Here is a 23,100-nt window from a genome sequence, read left to right on the forward strand (position 1 = left end):
AGTTTTAAGCCAGACACTGAGAATTGGAGAATTCAGTACAAGGTTTAAAGGCTCATATAAACACCTTCTTCCTCCTACCTAACTCATTTGTTTCTTCCTTCTCTGTATCCATTTTGGGTCCTTTCTGATCCATGCACCTGCTTTGACTTCAAACTGCACTTACTGCCCTTCCTGCTTCTCCACAGAATTCCCTGTAACCTTTTTACTCTGGTTCATTGGACCCCACCTTGCCTTTAATGCCTATTGTGATTCTCTTCTTACAGGTGCCACATCAACCAGCCCCTCCTAAGCTGTTCTCAGGATGGATCCTACCTCTGGTTCTTTGTCCTTACCCTGCTTGGTCAATCTTGTCAACCAAACAGCTTCATGCTTGTCCTCTCTTGGTCCTTCTTGCAAATCCTTCTTTCCCTCCTCTAACCACTGCTGTCCCCTCTTCCTGCTCTCCCCTTCTCTCCCTCACTGTTAAAGCTGCCTCTCAGATGAATCCCTGTTTTCTTGCTCAGATGACCAGACAGATTTCCAAAATTAACCTGTCCAAAGCCAACCTCTTCCCATATCCGTTCCTTCCTGACATGTCCTTTTAAGACAAAATATGATGTTTTTCTGCCCAGGACAGCATATAATCTGCCTAGGTCTTACTTTCTTATTTTAAGTTGTTTAACTTCAAACACTCTTAATTTCCTGTCTTTGGGTAGCCAATCATAGAAAGATTTCTTCACAAGCCTGAAGATCCTTGTCCTTGTTCATGAATGCCTGTGTGGCATTTCCATGCCTGAAAGGTCTTTTTCAAGGCTTTTAAAATGTCACTGAGAAAATAACCCTGTTCTCTGTTGCTTTGCGAGAAACACACAGGGAGTCAGGGCTCTTTACCCAGTGAACTTGAATTACCTGACAACCTTGTGCTGCTTGACTGCTGAATGCGAGTTTCCTTTTGAATCTGTTTCCTCTGAGTCGACTGGAACAGCCACTGCAGGAAACTCTGGAAGGAGTCATAAAGAAATTGAACAGAAGAACATGGGGAAAAAAAGTAGATTGTACTTGCCCCACAACTTCTAGAAAGAGAAATATTTTAATTTTAGCCATTTGAGACCTCAGGACACAAAAAACCTGTGTGGGTTTAGGGATTTGTGAAGAAAATTTCTGCATATTTGACCTAGGAGTGAGACTGATGGTGGAAAAATGGGATCCCACTAAGCACAAATATTACAATGATGAAAATACTTACTTGCCTTCAAAAGCATTTGTGATAGCAAAGTGTTGCAGCTGAGAAGATTTGTTTTCAAATGAGGAGTGCTGAGATTGTCATGGATAGAGAGGAGAATTTGTTGCCTTTGAAGGATTGAAAAGATCTAAGCACACACAGAATCACAGAATGGTCTGGATTGGAAAGAACCTTCAAGATCATCTTGTTCCAACCTTTTGCCATGGGCAGGGACACCTTCCACTACCCCAGGTTGCTCAAAGCCCTGTCCAGCCTGGCCTTGGACACTTTCAGGGATGGAGCAGCCACAGCTTCTCTGAGGAACCTCAGGGCCTCACCATCCTCACAGTAAGGAATTTCTTGTAAATATAAAATCTAAACTTGGTGTCTGTCAATCTGGCAGGTATCTTCTGTCCAGAATTGTCTTTGGAGACTGGAGAATGCAGAATGTCTCTGAGGAAATACATGAAGGTAGACTTTTGAAACAGGAGATTTTCCTGCTGGAAGGTACACAGGGTGGTTTTGGAGCAGATGGACTCATGAACTGGTCTCATTAGCAAGCAAATATTGCTGCCTAGGAAGAAATATGTTCCCCGTTTTGTCTGAGGAGCAGCAGCAGCAGCATTTCTGCCTCAATCAAAAAACTGAAGTCCTGACTTTAAAGGAGTCACTGGACCAAGGGGAGGTCTGTCCACGAAGCAATACCTGCAGGCTCATCTTTAAGATTTCTTTGGAAATCTGTTGCAGTTGAAGCAAGGACCAGCAGAGGTTCATGCTTCTGTCAATGCTGAATTGGTTCTTAACTGTGGAATACTCCATGAGAGCTCATCCAACAGCTGGAGATCTCCTTCCAAACTGCAAAGTATTCAAAACTCAGCCCCCCACAAACAGCTGTGCTTGAAAACGCAGTATATAGTCTGCCTAGGTCTTACCTTCTTATTATAATGCTCAGTTGTTTAACTTCCAACACTTCTTTTCTATCTTAGGGTAGCAAATCATAGAAAGATTTCTTCACAAGCCTGAAGATTCTTGTCCTTCTTCATTGATGCCTGTGTGGCATTCCCATGCCTGAAATTTCCTGGCTTCTGGAAAATGTAGTGCACAGCACACGAGCAATATTTGCTGTGCTTGCCCGTGTCTTTGTTGAGCTCACTTGACAGAAGTTTTGTGTAGGGCTTTTCACGTTTGCCTGGATTATTAATGCCAAACCAAACGTCTGAACAAATACTGCGGGAGCGCATTTACGTGCCAAAGAGTCCAGGTGGGAAATAGATTTCAGAATTTGTCCTTGCAATATCCGGAAGGTGAGAGGGGAGATTCCTGCCGAGGTTCTGCAGACGCCCCTGTGCAGTTCCTGCGCTGGGAGCCCAGTGGCGCTCTTGGCCAGAGCTGGGCGAGGTGGGGGGACACCAGCGACATCTGCCACCAGTCAGATCCTGCGGGGCTGGCACCGGCTGAGAGCCCCGCAGAAACGCCCCGGCTGCTCCGAAACACGCCCTGGTTTAAAGCCTTTCCAAAGGATGTGCTGGGAATCGCCGCATTGAGACGTGCCTAGAAAAGCCAGGAGCACAAGGCGAAACAGGGAGTGTGAAGGACGGAGACGGCCTCCCTGGGCCATCCCTGCGGGATTTGGGAGGATTTCACCGGAGGTCTGGGGTAACTCAGATTCGGTTTGTTGGTAAGCACCGGGAGAAATAAATGCTTGCTTTTAGCAGACTGATGGGGAAAGCACTCACTGTACTGAATGCAGACAGAGGCAGGAGGCTGGTTTATCTCTCGGGAAATGAGCCTCAGAACAGGTACCTGCCGTATTTACAATATAACCCAGAGATAAAAGGTTAGGAATGATTCTCCCAGCTTTTCTCACTCTTGCATCCAGCTGATATCTCCGGCCACCAGCTCCGCGGGACAGCCAGGAATTCGGGGCGCTGCCTGCTTGTTACAGAGGCGAAAGATGAAATCCATTCTGGGAACTGTCTGGGAAGGAGAGGCCGGGAGTGTTGGTCCATCTTTGCACTCAGGCATGGAAAACGCTGTGTCTCTGGGAAGCATCTGCTCTTCTGCACTGCAGGCTCCTCCCAAGCCATCCTATCCCCAGGGTGTGCTGGAGGGGAGTGGACAGTGGCTCCAGGGATGGAGAAGGAGCCTTTATCCAGAGGGACCACAAAACCTGGCACGAGACCTCTGAGATTTCACTCGGATTCAGATCTGAATTTCCGGATGAAAGACCAAGAAGGATTTTGGAAATTGAAATTGCTCGGGCTTCAGAAGTGCGGGAAGAATTTTCTTTTAGTGCTTCTGTGTTCTGAAAGACGGAGTCATACCAGGAACTGAGCAGGATATGTTGCCGTAATGCTTTTCTAGCATACAGTTTTAAGTGGCAGAGTGAAGAGGACTGATTTTTTGGTTCTTAGGATAAAGATATCATCAACAAAAGATGAGAAAGCCTGTGATATCACTGTATGACTGAAGAGATATGTGAATTCTCTGGCACACGTATGGAAATCTTTCTTATTGCGAGTATAGTTCCTTCGTTTGTCCTAAAATACAGTGTGCCTCCATCTGGCTGTATTCAAACTTCTTTCAAATTAATACTCATCGGTTTCACTGTTGTGACACAAAGGAAAACACCAGCATTAACTCTTTAGTGCTGCACGGTAAGTGACCTTTGTCATTTCTCTAAAATCTGGAAGAATATAAACGTCTGTCGAAGAGCAGCATCTTCTGATGAGCAAAGATATTGTTACAGCCGAGAGCTGCGTTAAGGATCACTGTTCTTCTTACACCCTTCTAGACCCGAAGCTGAAGGACACCATTTCCTTTCTGAAATGATGGGAGCAACAATAACAGGTCCTGCACTCAGGGTAGGGTCTGTGGAAGTTCTTCTCGGCCTGTGTCTATCCCCCTACTGCAGTGATGCCAAAGATTAGGATAAGTAGAAGGAAACACTCATTTCCCCCTCGGAGATGACGAGAACTGAAAAAGTGGGCACAAAGCAAGTGGATTACAGGCGTCACTGTTATTTTTGGGTGGCGAAAAGAGAGAGAAGCCACTTTCCCAGCGCATCTGCTGCTGTGCTTGGCCTATGGTTTGTCTTCTCTGTTGGTGATCATGATCGCAGCTCCTGAAAGCGGCCCTAGAAGGAAGAAGAACCAAAGTGTCCTTTGATGAATGTTAATGGTTTAGATCTTATCACTCTTCCAAGCCAAGGGGCGAGAAAAGGAAGTCGCCGAGAATAAGTCAACCCTAGTTGTTACTTTTTTCTTCTGATCCAGCCACGAGGTTTTTATTTTAAAACAAATGAAAACATCAGAGAATTTCCTGGACTTGACCTCTTGGCTATTGTTTCACAGCGTCACTCCTTTTAGCAAACAAAAATAAAAGGAAAACATCTAGGAAATTAAAGAAAATGTACCAAAACCAAGAAGGTTATGATACTTCATAATAATAATAATTTTTAAAAGAGTAGTTTCTTTTATAGTAAAATCTGAACTAAAAATGCTCGAACCATAGGTAAATAATGCAAGCACTGGTTTTTTTCTCCTTAATTTTTTAATTCTCTAAGAGAAATGTTGGGTTGGGCTCGCAGGTAGCTGTGCACATCCTCAGCGCAGTCGAGGTTTAAATCTGTCTTTGGGGCCAGCCATGCCTGCCTGATCCTGAGGTTTTTATCCCATTCCCGGCATGAATCCGGCCTCACAGTACCCGACAGTGCTCAGAACCCCTCGGTATCCCCTTCCACCTCCGTTTTCCCCTGGCTGTTCCTAACAGGTCTGTTGTAGACATCTTTCTCTTAGCGAGTTTGATTCAGCCTCTAATCATCTCGTAATAAGCCTTGCAAATTCCTCAAACACCTCGTCAACAATTTGTTATCTTCCATGACGCTTTTCCTGATAATCCGTGAGAATCTTTAGAACTTTTTTTCTTTTCCTTTATCTTTTACAGAGTTTCTTGTTGAACCTCTGGAGTCTACGTTTCAATTCTTCTCTTAATGGCCCACCAATTAGTGTGATGAGAGCCTTATCTTTGCTATTGTTATCTCCTCGTTAGCGTTTCTGAATCGAGGACTTTAACTTAGGAGCTCCCTGTTTGTTTTTTTGCCTTTTGTATTAACTGGCTGGTGGCCATACACCCTTAGGTAGATACAGGATTTCAAGTTTAACATCTATTTCACACAGAAAACTGCATAAATCGGGCGAGGTGTGACACCCACTAGGAAAAAAACATCATAAATGTGATGTGCCCTAGAACAGCATCCTCATCCTGCTGTGATGGCGAGCTATGGTGATGGTGAAACGATTACTTAGGGACAATTCTTCGTCAGCTCTCCGGCACCAGCTCTCATTTCCAATAGCTTCTCTGACTCTCCACACTTGCTAATCGTCCTGTGATGATTAACAAGTGGAGGAGAGAAGGGAAAATCTCTTCTGCGGCAGTGGAACTTGCGGTGCCTACACAACGCAACCCAAAAGCTGTGTCTGAAGAGTTCGTGGTTGCGAGTTGGGATGTGATACCCAGAGCAGCAGGGATCCCGCTTTCGAGAGAGGAGAGCATTTACAGCTCACCTTTTTATTTCGCTTTGGCACAAAGAGCGCGGATTCAAGCAGCAAACCCCGAACCAGCAGCGCTGCCCCGGCTGAGAGGAAATATTCCCCCTTCCGACGCTGGGTGGGGATGTTGGCCGCGGACCGGCGTTCCTCGGTCCGCCCCGGGTTTGCAGACACAGGGAGACAAAAAACCGTGCGAGCTGAGCTGCACGCAAAGGAGTCGGAGCACTCGGGGGCTTCCAGATTCCTTCACCCGCGGCTTGCTGGCCCACACCGCTCTTCGGACGCTACTAAAAAATGCTGGGAGCCGCCGAGGACAGTGGATGGATTTTTTGGAGAGAGATGGCGTGTGAGAGACGGAGCGGAGACAGAAAGAGGCAAGTGATCTTGTTTATTCTGTGTGTTTGCGTATGTCAGAGCGGGGCTGAAACCCTCCGCTACTCCCTGCCGGAGGAAATGGAGAGGGACTCCTTTGTCGCCAATATTGCAAAGGACCTGGGGGTTCCTCTGAGCCAGCTTGCTGCTCGCAAGGCCCGCGTTGTGTCCGAGGGGAACGAGCAGCTTTTCCGACTCAATCAAAACACCGGAGTCCTGACGGCAAAGGAATCGCTGGACCGAGAGGAGATCTGTCCACAGAGCGATATCTGCACGCTCGTCTTTAAGATATTCTTTGAAAATCCATTGCAGCTTATCCGAGGGGAGGTGGAAATTCGTGACGTAAATGACAACTCGCCCGTGTTCCCGGAGAAGGAGATGGTTTTAAAAATTCTAGAAACAGCAGCTCCTGGGTCCCGTTTCCCCCTGGAAAGCGCCCAGGACAAGGACGTGGGCATTAATGGTTTGCAAAACTACAGCCTCGGGCCCAATCCTCATTTCTCCCTCGCTACTGGAACAGCGAAAGACGGAGTAAAATACCTGGAACTTGTCCTACAGCGCCAGCTCGATCGTGAAGAGCAGGGAGAACTGAATTTACTTCTCACCGCCACCGACGGGGGATCACCACCCAGGTCGGGCACGGCTCAGGTCCGGATCGTGGTGCTGGATGCCAATGACAACATCCCGGTCTTCGAAAGGGAGACCTACGAGGTGCGCCTGGCTGAGAACAGCCCCGTGGAGCAGCTGGTGGTCAGAGTCGCTGCCACGGACCCCGATGAAGGGTCCAACGGGAAAGTGCGCTATGCCTTCACCCAGACATCGGAGCGAGCCCGGCAGCTCTTCCAGCTGAACCCAAGCACCGGTGAAATACGAGTCGCGGGCAAGCTGGATTTTGAGGAAGCAAAATCCCACAAGATGGTGGTGAAAGCCACGGACGGCGGGGGGTTATCTGCGCATTGTAAAGTGCAGGTGGAGGTCCTGGACGTGAATGACAACGCTCCGGAGATAGCGCTCACCTCCCTCACCACCACCATTCCCGAGGACGCCCCGCCACGCACCGTGGTGGCTCTGTTCAGTGTGAGGGACCGGGACTCCGGCGACAACGGCAGGACGGAGTGTTCCATCGACGGGGACTTGCCGTTCAGTCTCACCCCCACATTTGATAATTACTACGAACTGAGAACAAACGCGGCTCTGGACAGGGAGAGGACGGCGGAATATAACATCACCATCACAGCCACGGACTGGGGCAGAAAGAGGCTGAGCTCTCAGGAAAGCATCTTCGTGCAGATATCGGATGTGAACGACAACCCCCCAGAGTTTACCCAGGAGGTTTACACCATGTCTGTCACGGAGAACAACAGCCCCATGCTCCGGATCGGCAGCGTGAAGGCCACGGACGCCGATGCAGGAAAAAACGCCCGTGTGAACTACGCACTGGTGCTGCAGGAGGGCAAAGAGCAGCCCGATGTGTCCGTCAACACTGAAAACGGGGATGTTTATATCCTCCGCCCGCTGGACTACGAGAAGGTCCCCTCCTTCGAGGTGACAGTGAGCGCCGCCGATGGTGGCTCCCCGCCGCTCAGCACCCAGGCCGTGCTTCGCGTGGTCGTGCGGGACGAGAACGACAACGCGCCCGTGCTGCTGCACCCGGCCCCCGACAGCAGCGCGGCCGGAGAGCTGGTGCCGCGCTGGGCACCCTCCGGCTACCTGGTGGCCAAGGTGGTGGCGGTGGACGCGGACGCGGGGCAGAACGCGTGGCTGTCGTACGAGCTGGCCAAGGCGACGGAGCCGGGGCTGTTCCGCGTGGGGCTGCACAGCGGCGAGGTGCGCACGGCGCGGGCCGTGTCCGAGCGGGACGCGGCCCGGCAGAGGCTGATCGTGCTGGTGCGGGACCGCGGGCAGCCGGCGCGCTCTGCCACTGCCACTCTCGCCGTGGCACTGGTGGACGGCTTCTCCGAAGCCCATTTACGGGTGAGCGAGGAGGCACCGGCCGCCGAGCCCGACGGGTCGCTTACTCTTTTCCTCATCGCCTCCCTGGTCTGCGTGTCGGCGCTGTTCCTCGCCACCGCGGTGGCCGCCCTGGTCGTGAAGGTGCGGAGAGCCTGGCGGAGCGAGACGGACACTTTGCCCACGTTCCCGACGACTGCCACGGAGAGCACCGCGGGCTCCCTGCCCCGCAGCTACGTGTACGATGTCTGCTTCGCCGCCGGGACCGTCAACAGCGAGTTCCGCTTCCTCAGGCCCCTCTTCCCTTGCTTCCCCGCCGGGCTGCCCCCCGGCCCGGGCCAACAGCGGAGCTCGGTGTGCTCGCAGGATGCGGCCAACCTCGGGGGCGAAGGCGACTGGATTGCACAGGTGAGGGACTGACAGGGCTGAGGTGATCGCGCAGGTAGGGGGGAGGTGTGTCGCGCCCTGACAGCAAGGATTGTTGAAGATGCAGAGGAGTGGAGGGGTCCCTGGGGTGGGAGGAGATAGAGGCGGCCTCAGAGCCGCTGGAGAGGCCTCCCAGGAGGATCCAGCAGGGCTCAGCTGCTCCCCAAATCTGACTAACCACGCCTCTCCTCTCTGCATCACAGAAGGAAAGAACATTTTGGGTTTGAATGGACCTTTAAAACCCTTTAGCTACAAACCCTCATGCAATGAGCACGGATACCTTCAACTAGATCAGCTTTCTCAGACCTTGGATATTTCCAAGGGGCACCCACCACCTCTCTGGGCTTGCACCCATATCTGTGCTGAGTATTCATGTTAGATCAAGAGTTTGGAGTCATTTCAAAGGGGAGGAGTTTGACCATGAGAAGGTGAAAAGTACAGGTGTCCCCATAGAGGGTCCTGCCCTGTGTGGAGCTCATAGGGACCTGGAGCAGGAATGACAACATTCCTAGGGATACATCCTCCCGGACGTGGCAGTATGGGAATGCGGCATCAGATAGGAGTGCGGGGACAACTGTGCAAAGGGGTGTCACCAAGGATGTCCCCTGCACTGCTGTTGGGAGCTGACACGTGCCATTCACCAGGGTGGTGGCAGTGCTGAACTCAAGATGCCTTACAAACTGCAGAAGGCCACAGAGGTGGGAACCTCTGGATTTAAATTCCCTCATAATTTTGTGACTTGCAAATGGATAGTGTTGGCCAGAAAAGAGTGGTTATCGAAGTCAGTCACATCTTAATATGGGATTCTGTGGGGACTCCATGGAGAGTTTCAAAGGATCCATCTAGCACTTCACAGTAGATTGGATGACGAACATATATGAGGTTCTAGAAACACAAACACCATCAGGATCAATTAATATTTTTGTATTTCATAAACACTTGGACTCAATTTACTGCGGGTTGTCAAAATCACAGCAGCCTCAGGGAAGGCAAGGACCCTTCTTGATATATGAACATTAAAACACATTTTATTATTTGTGAGAAAGTAGTTTCTGTTTGGGGCTCTTACCGTTTTGAATTACTCAAAATTCATGAAAGTTTTAATCAGACTCATAAAAATTTTACAATAACACCTTTTTGGAGGATGGTTTCTGACTTCAGACGTTCATCATTTAGATTAGAGACCCACCAAGTCTTGCGTTCTCTTTGACTCTCGGTAGAGAGGAGTGGTGTGATGCAGGCAGTGGTGTAAGGCACATCCTCCAAGCTTCTCGGCGACGCCTCTTTCTCTTCAGCACCAAATGACAACTGCTCTCTCTGTTCTTTGCAGGGCAGTGCTCCCCCCTCTGAAGATACGGGGGCCAGAGCTGCAGATGCAGTTTGCCCTGCAAACAGGGAGCTGGAGCTAAATGTCAGTTCTGAGCAAAACCCTTGGATTGCCCATCAGTAAGTGAAGAGAAGGACAAGTTTGTCTGTCCTCACAGGGAAAAGGGAACAGACCAAACACCTACCTAAAAGGTACCACGGAGATGAAGCCTTCTCTGTGAGAGTACTTTCCCCTTGGGCAGTACTTTATTCATGTAGGTATTTTGTAATTGTGATGTCGATGGAGGAGGAACCGTCCTGCATGTTGATTACATAATTATGTATGATTGTGAGAGTGCTACTGCTTCTACATACTTCGAGAAATACTGAAAACTGTCAGCAGATCTTTAACTTCTTGTTACACCGTCTTTTCTGGGGGATTTCCATTTGTGCTTTGTTTCTTTTTATGGAGAGAGCTTTGTAATAATATCTTAATTTTGTGCTGTGTATTCAGCAGCAGGCGAAACAGATATTATGCAGAATTAAGTGGTGCTTGCGAAAGAATTTCGTACAAAATAAGTAGAAACTGTTTACATTTTGAGCTGCTGGCACTGGCACACTTCGCATATTTGACCAGGAGTTTACAGGTTCTCCTAATTGTAAAGAGTATGCTTTGAACAATGTATTCTTCCTTCCTTTCTTTTTTTTTTTCTATAAAGTTGAAATTACCATTTTTCTATTTTTAAAATCCAATATAATTAAAATATTGTTTGTGTTTTTTCAGTAATATAGACGAAGCCATTTACAATTAACTTAGGGCACTGTAGAATGTAGCGTGTCAAGAAGCTTTCTGGTTTTGTTTCGTCAGTCGGTGTTAATCTATAAAGTAATGTGATAATTCCTGTTGCTGAACCATTTTAAAGAGTCAAATGAGTGATGACAGAAAACAATAAAATCTACTTGGAACTCTGTCGGGTGAGTGTGCTGTCTCGAGATCACTTGCCACAGATGGCGCTGAGGAAATAGCCAAGAGCAGGATTTTGGGAGTAAATCCGTGCACCTGGAGTGGAATTTATGCAGGGCAAATCGGAACGACCTGGGAAATAGGACGGTCTCAGAAGTCGGAGCAAGGCAGAGTGATTTTTGTCAGTGTGATGCTGAGGTCTGAGATGCTGTCTCCAGCCCATTCCCACAGGCTCCCAGCAGGAGAGGTCCTGAACAGCGGGAACAATCTCGTTCCACTCCAAGAATGACTCTGGCGATAGCTGCCGTGGTTAAAAGACCACCTCACCTGATGGCCGGATCCCTGTAACAATACACAACTGTTTTAGCTGAACAATAAGTAATTTATTCAAAGCGTTCACACTGGGGGAAGGGAGGGGGAACCGAAACAAAAGGAACAACCCAGCTTTAAATAAATTCTGTTTTGATATAGAAGGCAAACAGAGGCATTGCTCATTCAGCCAGTGGCAATACTTTGAATACGGTTGTACGGAGGGCTGAATTTCCATGCTTTGACCTCGGAAGAGAGAAATCGAGCCGTTAATCTCTGCTTTGCAGGCTTTGCGCTGGGAAATCTTAGAATCCTTCTACATATCGGCCGCCTGGCGCCGCTGCTGACCGCGGAAACTCCGCGCAGCTCCCAGTTCCGCCTCCCCTGCGATTCGGGCGGGCGGGGCTGCACCATCTCGGGCTGCTCCGTTCGGGGGTCAGCAGCTGTATCGGCAGCTCCGTCCGGCTCACAGGAGAGGAGATCGGGTCGCTGGAAGGGAATGAAGCTGAGGAAGAGCGAGGAACCGCTCCCGGGGAGGGCGGTGGCTCTGATCATTGTCCTCTGCGTCTCGGAGATGAGAGGAGAAAGCGCTCGGTACTCTGTGCCCGAAGAGGCGGAGAGAGGCTCTTTCGTGGCGAATATCGCTAAGGATTTGGGACTAACCGGTGAGGAATTATTGGCTCGTCAGGCTCGACTAGTTCCTGAAGGAGAAAAGCAGTATTTACAACTGAACCAGCACACCGGGAATTTGGTGGTGAGAGAGCAGATGGACAGGGAAGAGCTGTGTGGACAGAGCGAGCCCTGCTTGGTGCGTTTTGAGGTGCTGCTGAAGAACCCTCTGCAGTCCTTCCGAGCTGAGGTAAGACTCACTGATATAAATGATAATTCTCCTGTGTTCTTAAATAAAGAGATTGTTTTAAAGATCCCGGAATCTGCACTGCCGGAGACTCGGTTTTTGCTGGAAAGCGCTCACGATCCAGACGTGGGGAACAACAGTCTTCAGCATTATAGTATCAGCTCGAACGAATATTTCCTTGTGTACACCCGGCGGCGGAGTGACGGCGGGAGGTACGCCGAGCTGGTGTTGGATCGAGCCCTGGACCGGGAGCAGCAGGTAGAAGTTGCTTTCAGCATCACGGCTGTGGATGGTGGGACTCCACCGCGTTCTGGCACAGCTTTAATCCGCGTGATAGTCCTGGATGTAAATGACAACATCCCGGTATTTTCCCAGACTCTGTATAAAGTCTCTGTAATGGAAAATAGCTCACAGGATACCGTCGTGGTGGTAGTGTCTGCTAGCGATTTAGATGCAGGAACGAATGGGGAAATCGTCTATTCCATAGTTCAAAATTCAGAGGAAAATTTAGAGACATTTAAAATAAACCCAGAGACAGGTCAAATTCGACTCAAAAAGCCTTTGGATTATGAAGAAAAAAAGACCTATGAGATAGACGTCCAAGCCACAGATGGAGGGGGCCTGTCCACGCATTGCAAGGTGGAGGTGCAGGTGAAGGACGTGAACGATAATGCCCCCGAGGTGATCATCACCTCGCTCACCAGCACCCTCTCTGAAGCCGCTCCGCCGAACACCGTGGTCGCCCTCTTCAACGTGAGGGACAGGGACTCGGGGGACAACGGCAGGACAGCCTGCGAGCTGACAGGAGAGCAACCCTTCAGGATCACGCTGCTGGCAGCTGACGCGTACGCGCTGGTGACATCAGAGACGCTGGACCGGGAGCAAGTGGAGGAATACAACGTGACGGTGCGAGCTCGAGATGAGGGCTGCCCCGCCCTCTCAGCATCCAAGACCCTGCTCGTACGGCTCCTGGATGTGAACGACAATGCGCCCACCTTCACCCAGGCTATTTACACCATGGAGATCAGCGAAAATGAGCCCGTGGGGAGTAGCCTGGGCTGCCTCAGTGCCACAGACCCTGATGCGGGAGAAAACTCCCGCGTGAGATACGCGCTAGTGAGGCCACTGACAGGCGCCCTTGCCCCGGCATCATTCGTGTCAGTGGACGCAGAGAGTGGAACCGTCCGGAGTTTGCGCCCGCTGGACTACGAGAAGGTCCCCTCCTTCGAGGTGACAGTGAGCGCCGCCGATGGTGGCTCCCCGCCGCTCAGCACCCAGGCCGTGCTTCGCGTGGTCGTGCGGGACGAGAACGACAACGCGCCCGTGCTGCTGCACCCGGCCCCCGACAGCAGCGCGGCCGGAGAGCTGGTGCCGCGCTGGGCACCCTCCGGCTACCTGGTGGCCAAGGTGGTGGCGGTGGACGCGGACGCGGGGCAGAACGCATGGCTGTCGTACGAGCTGGCCAAGGCGACGGAGCCGGGGCTGTTCCGCGTGGGGCTGCACAGCGGCGAGGTGCGCACGGCGCGCGCCGTGTCCGAGCGGGACGCGGCCCGGCAGAGGCTGATCGTGCTGGTGCGGGACCGCGGGCAGCCGGTGCGCTCTGCCACTGCCACTCTCGCCGTGGCACTGGTGGACAATCTCTCTGATGCCTTTCACCAGCTTGGCCATGATCCTGCCAGCGGACAGCAGCCACAGACGGCAGAGGAGGAAATGCTCACGACTTACCTCGTCGCCTCCCTGTGCTGCGTCTCGTCCCTTTTCCTTTTGTCTGTCCTCGTCTTGACAGCGAATACGCTCTGCAAAGCTCGTGTCCGCGCAGAACTTCCTCCTCCTTCTCCCAGCTGTTATGTGGACGGAGACCTTGCCAGCGATGGCGTGGCCGTGGGCAGCAAGGGAACTCTGTCACTGCCTTACCGCTACGAAATGTGTCTGACCAGTGGCTCGGGGAGGAGCGAATTCCAGTTCCTGAGGCCCATCCTGCCCAGCCCTCCTATCAATGCTGAGGCTGGGCTGGACAAGGACAAGGACAAGGAGCTGCTACACCACTCGCAGCCTGCCTGCGACAGGGAAGACCAAGCGGGGGGCACAGCCGCTCCTCCCTATTAGCAGCAGGACTGGAAAGTAAGTGTGCATGTCCATGCCTGAGCCGTGCTGGGATGCACCTCCCTTATCCGACCCCCAGTCTGAGATTTCCCAGTAAATTGTACAGCCGTTCATTCTGTTATAGGTGTACTCTCCCTGTGTAGGCTCCAGGCCGGTTTCTCCTGTTAGAGAAGGCGCCGCAGTCCCTCTAACTTCAGCCTCTGCCTCACGCTGCCCTGAAAAATGCGTTGTGCCGCTCTTGCTTCCGCTTTCCTTGAAGGACGCGAAACTCGCCTGTACCTAAAGGAGAGAGCACCAGACCTCGGGTTCAGCCCAGCGATAGGTGAGGACGGACACGGAGAAGCTGCCGGCGATGCTCCTGCGCCAGGACTCCGCCAAGACTAAGGCCGAAATCCGTATCACTTTTCTCCCTAGATGATGTGAGCGCGTCCTGCCACAGGAGCCCCCCGCGTGTGCGCTCCGATCCGGGGCGAGCGGCAGCGCGGGCTGCGGGCGGCGGCGGGCGCAGTTGCAGCGCGCACCGCTGGGTGGTGCCCTCGGCCAAGGCGGCGCCGAGCGGCTGCGGCAGCGGAGGCGGCCGAGCCCGGCCCGGCCCAGCCCAGCGCAGCTCGGCTCAGCGCAGCGCAGCTGAGCCCGAGCGAGCTGAGATCAGCGCAGCGCAGCCGGCCGGAGGTGGCAGCGGCTGCGTTGGCGAGCGCTGCCCCGTGTCAGCCGCTGCCGGCACCCCCCGGCTGTGTCAGGCGCCGCTTTCGGCGGAATCGGAGGCAGCGAGAGAAGGCGCCCGGCCCGCGCTTGGCCGCTTTCGGCGGGGAATCACCGGGGACAGCCGCCACACCGACCCCGGCCGCCGCCGCCGCCGCCGCCGCGCCATGGCGATCGCAAGGCAAGTGCTTTGTCTGTCTGCTTTCCTGTGGCTGCCGCCCGCTCGCGCCGAGCCCATCCGCTACTCCGTAGCCGAGGAGGCGGAAAGCGGCTCCCTGGTAGGCGAGCTGGCGGAGGACGCGGGGCTGACGCCGGCGCAGCTCTCGGCTCGCCGCGCCCGCCTGGTGTCGGAGGACGGCCGGCAGCATTTTGCCTTAGAGCGCGGCTCCGGCCGCCTGCTCGTGGCGGGGAGGCTGGACCGGGAGGAGCTGTGCGGCCAGTCCGCCACCTGCATGCTCCCCTTCGAGCTGCTGTTCTCCAACCCCCTGCAGTTCTTTCGGGTCGAGGTGGCTCTGGAGGATATCAATGACAATTCACCTGTTTTCCGAGAAGATCGAGTTAGTTTTAGGATCCCTGAAACGACCGAGCCAGGTTCACGTTTACCCCTGGAGTTGGCTCGGGACCTCGATATTGGCAGCAACACAGTCCAGACATACAGCATCTCTCCCGAGAACAAATATTTTAGTATCTCCTATGGAACTCGAAGCACAGGCAAGAAGTATCTGGAACTGGTCTTGGAAAAGCCATTAGACAGAGAGGAGCATGCAGAGATGAGTTTCAGTCTCATTGCTGTAGATGGTGGCTCTCCCCCTAGGACTGGGAAAACTGAAGTGAAAATTGTCATTCTAGATGTAAATGATAATGCTCCCATCTTCACACAGGAGGTGTACATTGGTGAGGTTCTGGAAAATATGCCAGAAGGCTCCGTAGTTCTAATGGTGTTGGCAACAGATGAGGATGCAGGACTTAATGGAGAAATCTCCTATGAACTCAGTGAAGCAGTGGGACAGAATCACTCTACATTTCTGATTGATTCCATAACTGGGGAAATTAAACTCACAAAACCTCTGGACTTCAAGGCAGCACAAAGTCACGAGATGAGTGTAAGAGCCACAGATGGCGGGGGACTCTCAGCCATCTGCAAAGTGCTGGTGGAGGTGGTGGACGTGAACGACAATGCCCCAGAGGTGATGGTCAGCTCCTTCAGCAGTCCCCTCCCTGAGAACACAGCGCCCGGCACGGTGGTTGCCCTGTTTACGGTCAGGGACCGGGATTCTGGGGCCAACGGGAAGATCTCGTGTGGCCTCGAGGATCAGCTCTTCTTCTCGCTGCGGCCAGCCTATAAGAATTACTATGAGCTGGTGACAGTGAGCGCGCTGGACCGCGAGGAGACGGCTCGCTACATCCTCAGGGTGACGGCAGCAGACGCGGGGTCGCCTCCTCTGACGAGCACGCAGACCTTCACCGTGGACATCTCGGATGTCAATGACAACGCCCCCGTCTTCAACCAGACGTCGTACACCATGTACGTGCGTGAGAACAATGTGCCCACGGTGTTTGTTGGAGCCGTCAGCGCTGCCGACGCTGACGTGGGGCTCAATGGCAAGGTGAGCTATTCCCTGGCAGCGGTGCAAGCGGCAGAGGGGCCTTGGTGCTCGTGCGTGTCTGTGAACTCTGAGAACGGGCACGTGTTTGTGCTGCGGCCCCTGGACTACGAGCGCTTGAGGCAGACGGAGGTGACGGTCAGTGCCTCTGACGCGGGCTCTCCTCCCCTCAGAGCCAACGTCAGCGTCCGCCTCGTGGTGCTGGACGAGAACGACAACGCCCCGCTCGTGCTGTACCCAGGCCAGGAGAGCAGCCCAGCGTCCAGTGAGCTGGTGCCCGTGTCGGCCGAGGCGGGCTACCTCATCACCAAAGTGGTGGCCGTGGATGCCGACTCCGGGCAGAACTCGTGGCTCTCGTACCACCTGCTGAGGGCCAGCGAGCCAGGGCTGTTCACGGTGGGTGTCCACAGCGGGGAGGTGCGTCTGAGGAGGCCGGTGACGGAGAGAGACAGCGTGAGGCAGAAGCTCCTTGTCCTGGTCAGAGACAACGGCAAGCCGCCCCTGTCGGCCACGGCAGCTGTGAGCGCGCTCCTGCTCAAGGACTTGTCAGACGTGCGCCTCCCCGGGCACGGCAGCCCGGCCCCAGAGGATCAGGCTGGCTCCCTGACCACCTATTTAATCATTGCCCTGGTGTGTGTCTCCCTGCTCTTCCTCGTCTCCACGGCACTCTTTGTGGCTCGCAAGGTGTGCAAGAGAAAGGAGCTGAGGGCTGGCCATGTGCTTTATGCTGCCGACAACTTGCAGAGCGGCCTGGCCGATGGGGCCGCTGCAGGGAGCCTGCCCCGCGCCTATTGCTACGAGATCAGCCTCACAACGGGCTCGGGCAACAGCGAGTTCAAATTCCTCAAGCCCATCCTCCCCAGCGTGCCAGCACAGCACTGCGCCGTGGGCCACGGCCCGGAGGATGAACAGCATTTCCCCTGTGTCCCTGTCAGCACCGAGGACACGGCACCAGACAATCCTGGCACTCTCTCTGCAGGACACTTCAATTCTCTTTCCTTCAGCTAGCTGGGCTCTGCACTGCCAGAGGCTTCAACGCCCGTGGGATATTGGGATCCAGGCAGCAGCAGATGACAATGGTTCCTCCAGAGACAACTTGTGTTTCCAAATGCTATAACCAATTTCCCTCATATTCTAAGTCAGAGTAGAAGTTTTTAGGATCTCCAAAAAGAGAAGAACAGGAGCCAAGAAAAGAAAGTTGGGCTTTCACTCTGGCAGTAATATACTTCACCTGTGTTCTGGTCTTTTCTGATAGGCTTTAAGAAGGGGATTAGCACGCCAGTTATTCTCCTGTATCTCTTGCTATCAGACCAGACCCTGAAACTCTTATTTATTCGTTGCTATAACACAATGGCACAGTTGTGTAAACAAATCTCACACTTGTTGAAATGGCCCAAAGCCATTTGCCCATCTCAGAAAATAAGTTAGTTCTGAATACTGTGTCATGATGTTCTTTTAGCAAGTTTTTTTTTTTTCCTTATGTGGCTTTGGATGTCTCTGTGTGAGGGGTGTGGGCTCTCTGTGTTACACTTTCTTCTCAGTGTGTCAGTCTGTACGACCCTTTGTTGCGTTGGCCGATGCTCCACCAATGCTGTCCTGTGAAAGAGTGAATTTGTCCCATCAAGCCATTGCAATGCTGATAAATCCAGCTCTACAGAATAAAAGGCTATTTTGATCCTCTGAATCCAGGGGCCTCATCTTCTTCAAGGCAGAGAAGAAGAGGAAAATGCACAACAGAATCTTCCTTTGACCTGTGTGTGGGATTTGTGCTCCGTCCACCTGAGATTGTCTAGGAAATACAGCACTGGAAGGGTCATTATGGTGCATATGAAATGTAGAGAGACATTCAAACCTTTTAATCGTCCTTATAGACATGGAAAAAACACATGTCCATAAAATATAATTTTCTGGAGTTAGAATCAAGAAGAACATGAAGACAGGTCTTTGAGTTTTCTTTGCTCGTTCATGTTTCTGAATTCAGGGGCTACTTAATGTGTCTAGAAAGCTGTCCCTACAGAAGTTTCTCCATTTATGTTAGAGTGTTTGCATTCTGCGTTTCCCCCTTTCTCCTTTTATCTACTTAACTGTACTGAGAATTATTTTGCTCATTCCACCGGAGAAGGATTACCACCCCAGATATAAAAACTGTTTGTTTGAATGATGTCTGTGATGCATGGAATATTCATAAAGACACCCTCAAGTTGTTTTGTACCAAAGTTAAAACATTCAACATTGCTATAATTCTGAGTTTAAAAATTGTAGAAATATGTAGAATAGAAATAAAGATTGACTACTTACTTGGAGACAGAATTCTTTTGTAGAGACGATCGTTCTGGGAAACACCTGTCAAGGCTTTTCAAGCTTCGGAGAGGGATTTTCTCACTCTGACGCTTGACAGAAGGGATGGGTGGGTTCAGTTGGTGAACGTGGAGATGCAGGCGGGGAGTTTTCATTTTCTGCCCGTGCTGTCAGCATCGCCCGTTGCGTGCTCGGTTTGTCCTGCTGAGCGATGAGGCTGTGTGGTTCTGGTGTGGGTGTGGGCTTGCCGCTGGCCTGGGAAAGGGCGCATTGTGATGCTGGAGCCGGGTGTGTGGAAAGCTTTGGACTCTCGGTCCGGGGCGAGCGGCAGCGCGGGCTGCGGGCGGCGGCGGGCGCAGTTGCAGCGCGCACCGCTGGGTGGTGCCCTCGGCCAAGGCGGCGCCGAGCGGCTGCGGCAGCGGAGGCGGCCGAGCCCGGCCCGGCCCAGCCCAGCGCAGCTCGGCTCAGCGCAGCGCAGCTGAGCCCGAGCGAGCTGAGATCAGCGCAGCGCAGCCGGCCGGAGGTGGCAGCGGCTGCGTTGGCGAGCGCTGCCCCGTGTCAGCCGCTGCCGGCACCCCCCGGCTGTGTCAGGCGCCGCTTTCGGCGGAATCGGAGGCAGCGGGAGAAGGAGCCCGGCCCGCGCTCGGCCGCCTTCGGCGGGGAAACACCGGGGACAGCCGCCACACCGGCCCCGGCCGCCCCCGCCGCCGCCGCCTACGCGCCATGGCGATCGCAAGGCAAGTGCTTTGTCTGTCTGCTTTCCTGTGGCTGCCGCCCGCTCGCGCCGAGCCCATCCGCTACTCCGTAGCCGAGGAGGCGGAAAGCGGCTCCCTGGTAGGCGAGCTGGCGGAGGACGCGGGGCTGACGCCGGCGCAGCTCTCGGCTCGCCGCGCCCGCCTGGTGTCGGAGGACGGCCGGCAGCATTTTGCCTTAGAGCGCGGCTCCGGCCGCCTGCTCGTGGCGGGGAGGCTGGACCGGGAGGAGCTGTGCGGCCAGTCCGCCACCTGCATGCTCCCCTTCGAGCTGCTGCTCTCCGACCCCCTGCAGTTCTTTCGGGTCGAGGTAGCCTTGGAGGATATCAATGACCATTCACCTGTCTTCCCCGAGAAACGAGTCGTTTTTAAGATTCTGGAGACGAGCGAACCAGGCTCTCGTTTTCCACTGGATGAGGCTCAGGACCTCGATATTGGCAGCAACACAGTCCAGACATACAGCATCTCTCCCGAGAACAAATATTTTAGTGTCTTTTATGGGACTCGGATAACAGGGAAGAAGGATATTGAACTGGTCTTGGAAAAGCCACTAGACAGAGAGGAGCAGGTAGAGATGAGTTTCAGTCTTATTGCTGTAGATGGGGGCTCTCCTCCCAGGACTGGGACAACCGAAGTAAAAATTGTCGCACTGGATGTGAATGACAATCCTCCCATCTTCGCACAGGAGGTGTACATTGTGGAGGTTTTGGAGAATATGCCAGAAGGGTCCATAATTCTGACTGTATTAGCAACAGATCAGGATTCAGGAGTTAATGGGGACATCTCCTATCAATTCAGCCAGACATTGGGACAGAACGACTCTCCATTTGTGATTGACCCAATAACAGGTGAAATTAAAATCACAAAACCTCTGGACTTCGAGGCAGCAGAATTACATGAGCTACGTGTGAGGGCAACAGATGGAGGTGGTCTTTCAGCCACCTGCAAAGTGTTGGTGGAGGTGGTGGATGTGAATGACAATGCCCCAGAGGTGGTGGTCAGCTCCTTCAGCAGTCCCCTCCCTGAGAACACAGCGCCCGGCACGGTGGTTGCCCTGTTTACGGTCAGGGACCGGGATTCTGGGGCCAACGGGAAGATCTCGTGTGGCCTCGAGGATCAGCTCTTCTTCTCGCTGCGGCCAGCCTATAAGAATTACTATGAGCTGGTGACAGTGAGCGCGCTGGACCGCGAGGAGACGGCTCGCTACATCCTCAGGGTGACGGCAGCAGACGCGGGGTCGCCTCCTCTGACGAGCACGCAGACCTTCACCGTGGACATCTCGGATGTCAATGACAACGCCCCCGTCTTCAACCAGACGTCGTACACCATGTACGTGCGTGAGAACAATGTGCCCACGGTGTTTGTTGGAGCCGTCAGCGCTGCCGACGCTGACGTGGGGCTCAATGGCAAGGTGAGCTATTCCCTGGCAGCGGTGCAAGCGGCAGAGGGGCCTTGGTGCTCGTGCGTGTCTGTGAACTCTGAGAACGGGCACGTGTTTGTGCTGCGGCCCCTGGACTACGAGCGCTTGAGGCAGACGGAGGTGACGGTCAGTGCCTCTGACGCGGGCTCTCCTCCCCTCAGAGCCAACGTCAGCGTCCGCCTCGTGGTGCTGGACGAGAACGACAACGCCCCGCTCGTGCTGTACCCAGGCCAGGAGAGCAGCCCAGCGTCCAGTGAGCTGGTGCCCGTGTCGGCCGAGGCGGGCTACCTCATCACCAAAGTGGTGGCCGTGGATGCCGACTCCGGGCAGAACTCGTGGCTCTCGTACCACCTGCTGAGGGCCAGCGAGCCAGGGCTGTTCACGGTGGGTGTCCACAGCGGGGAGGTGCGTCTGAGGAGGCCGGTGACGGAGAGAGACAGCGTGAGGCAGAAGCTCCTTGTCCTGGTCAGAGACAACGGCAAGCCGCCCCTGTCGGCCACGGCAGCTGTGAGCGCGCTCCTGCTCAAGGACTTGTCAGACGTGCGCCTCCCCGGGCACGGCAGCCCGGCCCCAGAGGATCAGGCTGGCTCCCTGACCACCTATTTAATCATTGCCCTGGTGTGTGTCTCCCTGCTCTTCCTCGTCTCCACGGCACTCTTTGTGGCTCGCAAGGTGTGCAAGAGAAAGGAGCTGAAGGCTGGCCATGTGCTTTATGGTGCCGACAACTTGCAGAGCGGCCTGGCCGATGGGGCCGCTGCAGGGAGCCTGCCCCGTGCCTATTGCTACGAGATCAGCCTCACAACGGGCTCGGGCAACAGCGAGTTCAAATTCCTCAAGCCCATCCTCCCCAGCGTGCCAGCACAGCACTGCGCCGTGGGCCACGGCCCGGAGGATGAACAGCATTTCCCCTGTGTCCCTGTCAGCACCGACGACACGGCACCAGACAATCCTGGCACTCTCTCTGCAGGACACTTCAATTCTCTTTCCTTCAACTAGCTGGGCTCTGCACTGCCAGAAGCTTCACTGCCCATGGGAGATTGGGATCCAGGCAGCAGCAGATGACAATCTTTCCTCCAGAGAAAACTTGTGTTTCCAAATGGCATAAGCAATTTCCCTCATATTCTACGTCAGAATAGAAGTCGACAGGTTCTCCAAAAAGAGAAAAATAGAAGCAAATAAATGAAACTTGGGCTCTGACTCTGGCGGTAATATACTTCATCAGTTTTCTGGTCAATTCTGTTAGGCTTTAAGAAGGGGATTAGCACTCCAGCTATGCTTCTGTTCTTCTTGATGTCAGTGTAGTTAATGAAACTCTTGTTTATTCATTGCTCTAGCACAATGGTACATTTGGTTAGACAAATCTCACATTTGCTGAAATGGCCCAAAGACCTTTGTCCAGCTCAGAAAAACGATGGTACTTCTGAGTACCATTTCATGATGTTTTCTTAGCATTGGTTTTTTCTTTCTGGGGTTTTGGAGCTCTCTCTCTGAGATATTTGGGCTTTGTGTGTTACACTTTTATATCAGTATGTCTGTCTGTTCACCCTTTGTACATCTGCAGATGCTGCACTAGTGCTGCCCAGTGAAAGAGTGAATTTGTCCCATCCAGCCACTGCAATGCTGGTAAGTCCAGCTCTGCAGAGTAAAAGGCCATTTTGACCCTATGAGTACAGGAGTCTTCTTCAAGGGAGAGAGGAGCTGGAAAATGCACAATAAAATCTTCTTTTGGCCTGTGTGTGGGATTGGTGTCCTGTCCCACTCAGATTGGCTTGGAAATGCAGCACCAGAAGATGCAATAGGGTAGGTTATAACTGCGAAGAATCATGAACATGTATTAATTCTATATATGTGCATGAGAACACCACATGTCCATGAAATATAATTTTCTGGATTTAGAATCAAGTAGAACTTGAAAACAAGTCTTTGAGTTTTCCTTACTCTTTATGGTTCCTTAATTCAGGAGATTCATGCTGGTGCAAGAAAGCTGTCCCAAAAGGATTTTCTCCATTTGTGTAAGAGCATTTGCATTCCCATTTTTGCCCTTTCTCTTTTTATTGACTTAACTGTATTGAGCATTATTTTGCTCATTCTTCTTCAGAAGGATGGACTGCCCATTTAAAACTACAGGTTGTTTTAATGATGTCTGTGCTGCATGAAGCATTCGTAAAGTCTCCCTCGAGTTGTATTATGCTAAAGTTAGAAAATTTAACATTGGGATAACTTTGACTTAAAAAATTGTAAAACCATGTATAATTGAAATAAAGAATGACTACTTACGTAGACAGAGA

The 23,100-nt window shown here is 52.7% G+C and overlaps 4 protein-coding genes across 4 annotated transcripts; all 4 read left to right on the forward strand.

Annotated features, from left to right (window-relative positions):
* Positions 1 to 6,090: 6,090 nt before the first annotated feature.
* On the forward strand, positions 6,091 to 8,493 carry LOC102110486 (protocadherin beta-15-like). The gene has a single exon (XM_088063754.1). It carries the CDS (start codon positions 6,091 to 6,093, stop codon positions 8,491 to 8,493), a length of 2,403 nt encoding a protein of 800 aa, XP_087919880.1.
* Positions 8,494 to 11,568: 3,075 nt separating this feature from the next.
* LOC102105840 (protocadherin beta-16-like) lies at positions 11,569 to 14,039 on the forward strand. The gene has a single exon (XM_014263090.2). It carries the CDS (start codon positions 11,577 to 11,579, stop codon positions 14,037 to 14,039), a length of 2,463 nt encoding a protein of 820 aa, XP_014118565.2. The 5' UTR covers positions 11,569 to 11,576.
* Positions 14,040 to 14,258: 219 nt separating this feature from the next.
* On the forward strand, positions 14,259 to 17,461 carry LOC148182971 (protocadherin beta-15-like). Its single transcript, XM_088063755.1, has 2 exons — positions 14,259 to 14,358; positions 14,451 to 17,461. The coding sequence occupies exons 1-2, from the start codon at positions 14,259 to 14,261 to the stop codon at positions 17,348 to 17,350; spliced, it is 3,000 nt and encodes a 999-aa protein (XP_087919881.1). The 3' UTR covers positions 17,351 to 17,461.
* A 1,313-nt stretch (positions 17,462 to 18,774) lies between these two features.
* On the forward strand, positions 18,775 to 22,127 carry LOC148182972 (protocadherin beta-4-like). Its single transcript, XM_088063756.1, has 2 exons — positions 18,775 to 18,834; positions 18,941 to 22,127. The coding sequence occupies exons 1-2, from the start codon at positions 18,775 to 18,777 to the stop codon at positions 21,806 to 21,808; spliced, it is 2,928 nt and encodes a 975-aa protein (XP_087919882.1). The 3' UTR covers positions 21,809 to 22,127.
* Positions 22,128 to 23,100: the final 973 nt, after the last annotated feature.

This window comes from Pseudopodoces humilis, chromosome 17, assembly GCF_049639895.1.
Source record: "Pseudopodoces humilis isolate 2021_Gansu_Grassland_sample_001 chromosome 17, ASM4963989v1, whole genome shotgun sequence".
NCBI classification, from domain to species: Eukaryota; Metazoa; Chordata; class Aves; order Passeriformes; family Paridae; genus Pseudopodoces; species Pseudopodoces humilis.

What these genes read in the sequence shown, in the direction of transcription:
- LOC102110486 (XM_088063754.1), top strand. Translation starts at nt 6,091, where the DNA reads ATGGCGTGTGAGAGACGGAGCGGAGACAGAAAGAGGCAAGTGATCTTG.
- LOC102105840 (XM_014263090.2), top strand. Translation starts at nt 11,577, where the DNA reads ATGAAGCTGAGGAAGAGCGAGGAACCGCTCCCGGGGAGGGCGGTGGCT.
- LOC148182971 (XM_088063755.1), top strand. Translation starts at nt 14,259, where the DNA reads ATGCGTTGTGCCGCTCTTGCTTCCGCTTTCCTTGAAGGACGCGAAACT. An exon ending in CGGGTTCAGCCCAGCGATAG is followed by an intron (nt 14,359 to 14,450) that starts GTGAGGACGGAC and finishes TTTTCTCCCTAG; the next exon opens with ATGATGTGAGCGCGTCCTGC.
- LOC148182972 (XM_088063756.1), top strand. Translation starts at nt 18,775, where the DNA reads ATGCAGGCGGGGAGTTTTCATTTTCTGCCCGTGCTGTCAGCATCGCCC. An exon ending in CATCGCCCGTTGCGTGCTCG is followed by an intron (nt 18,835 to 18,940) that starts GTTTGTCCTGCT and finishes GTGTGTGGAAAG; the next exon opens with CTTTGGACTCTCGGTCCGGG.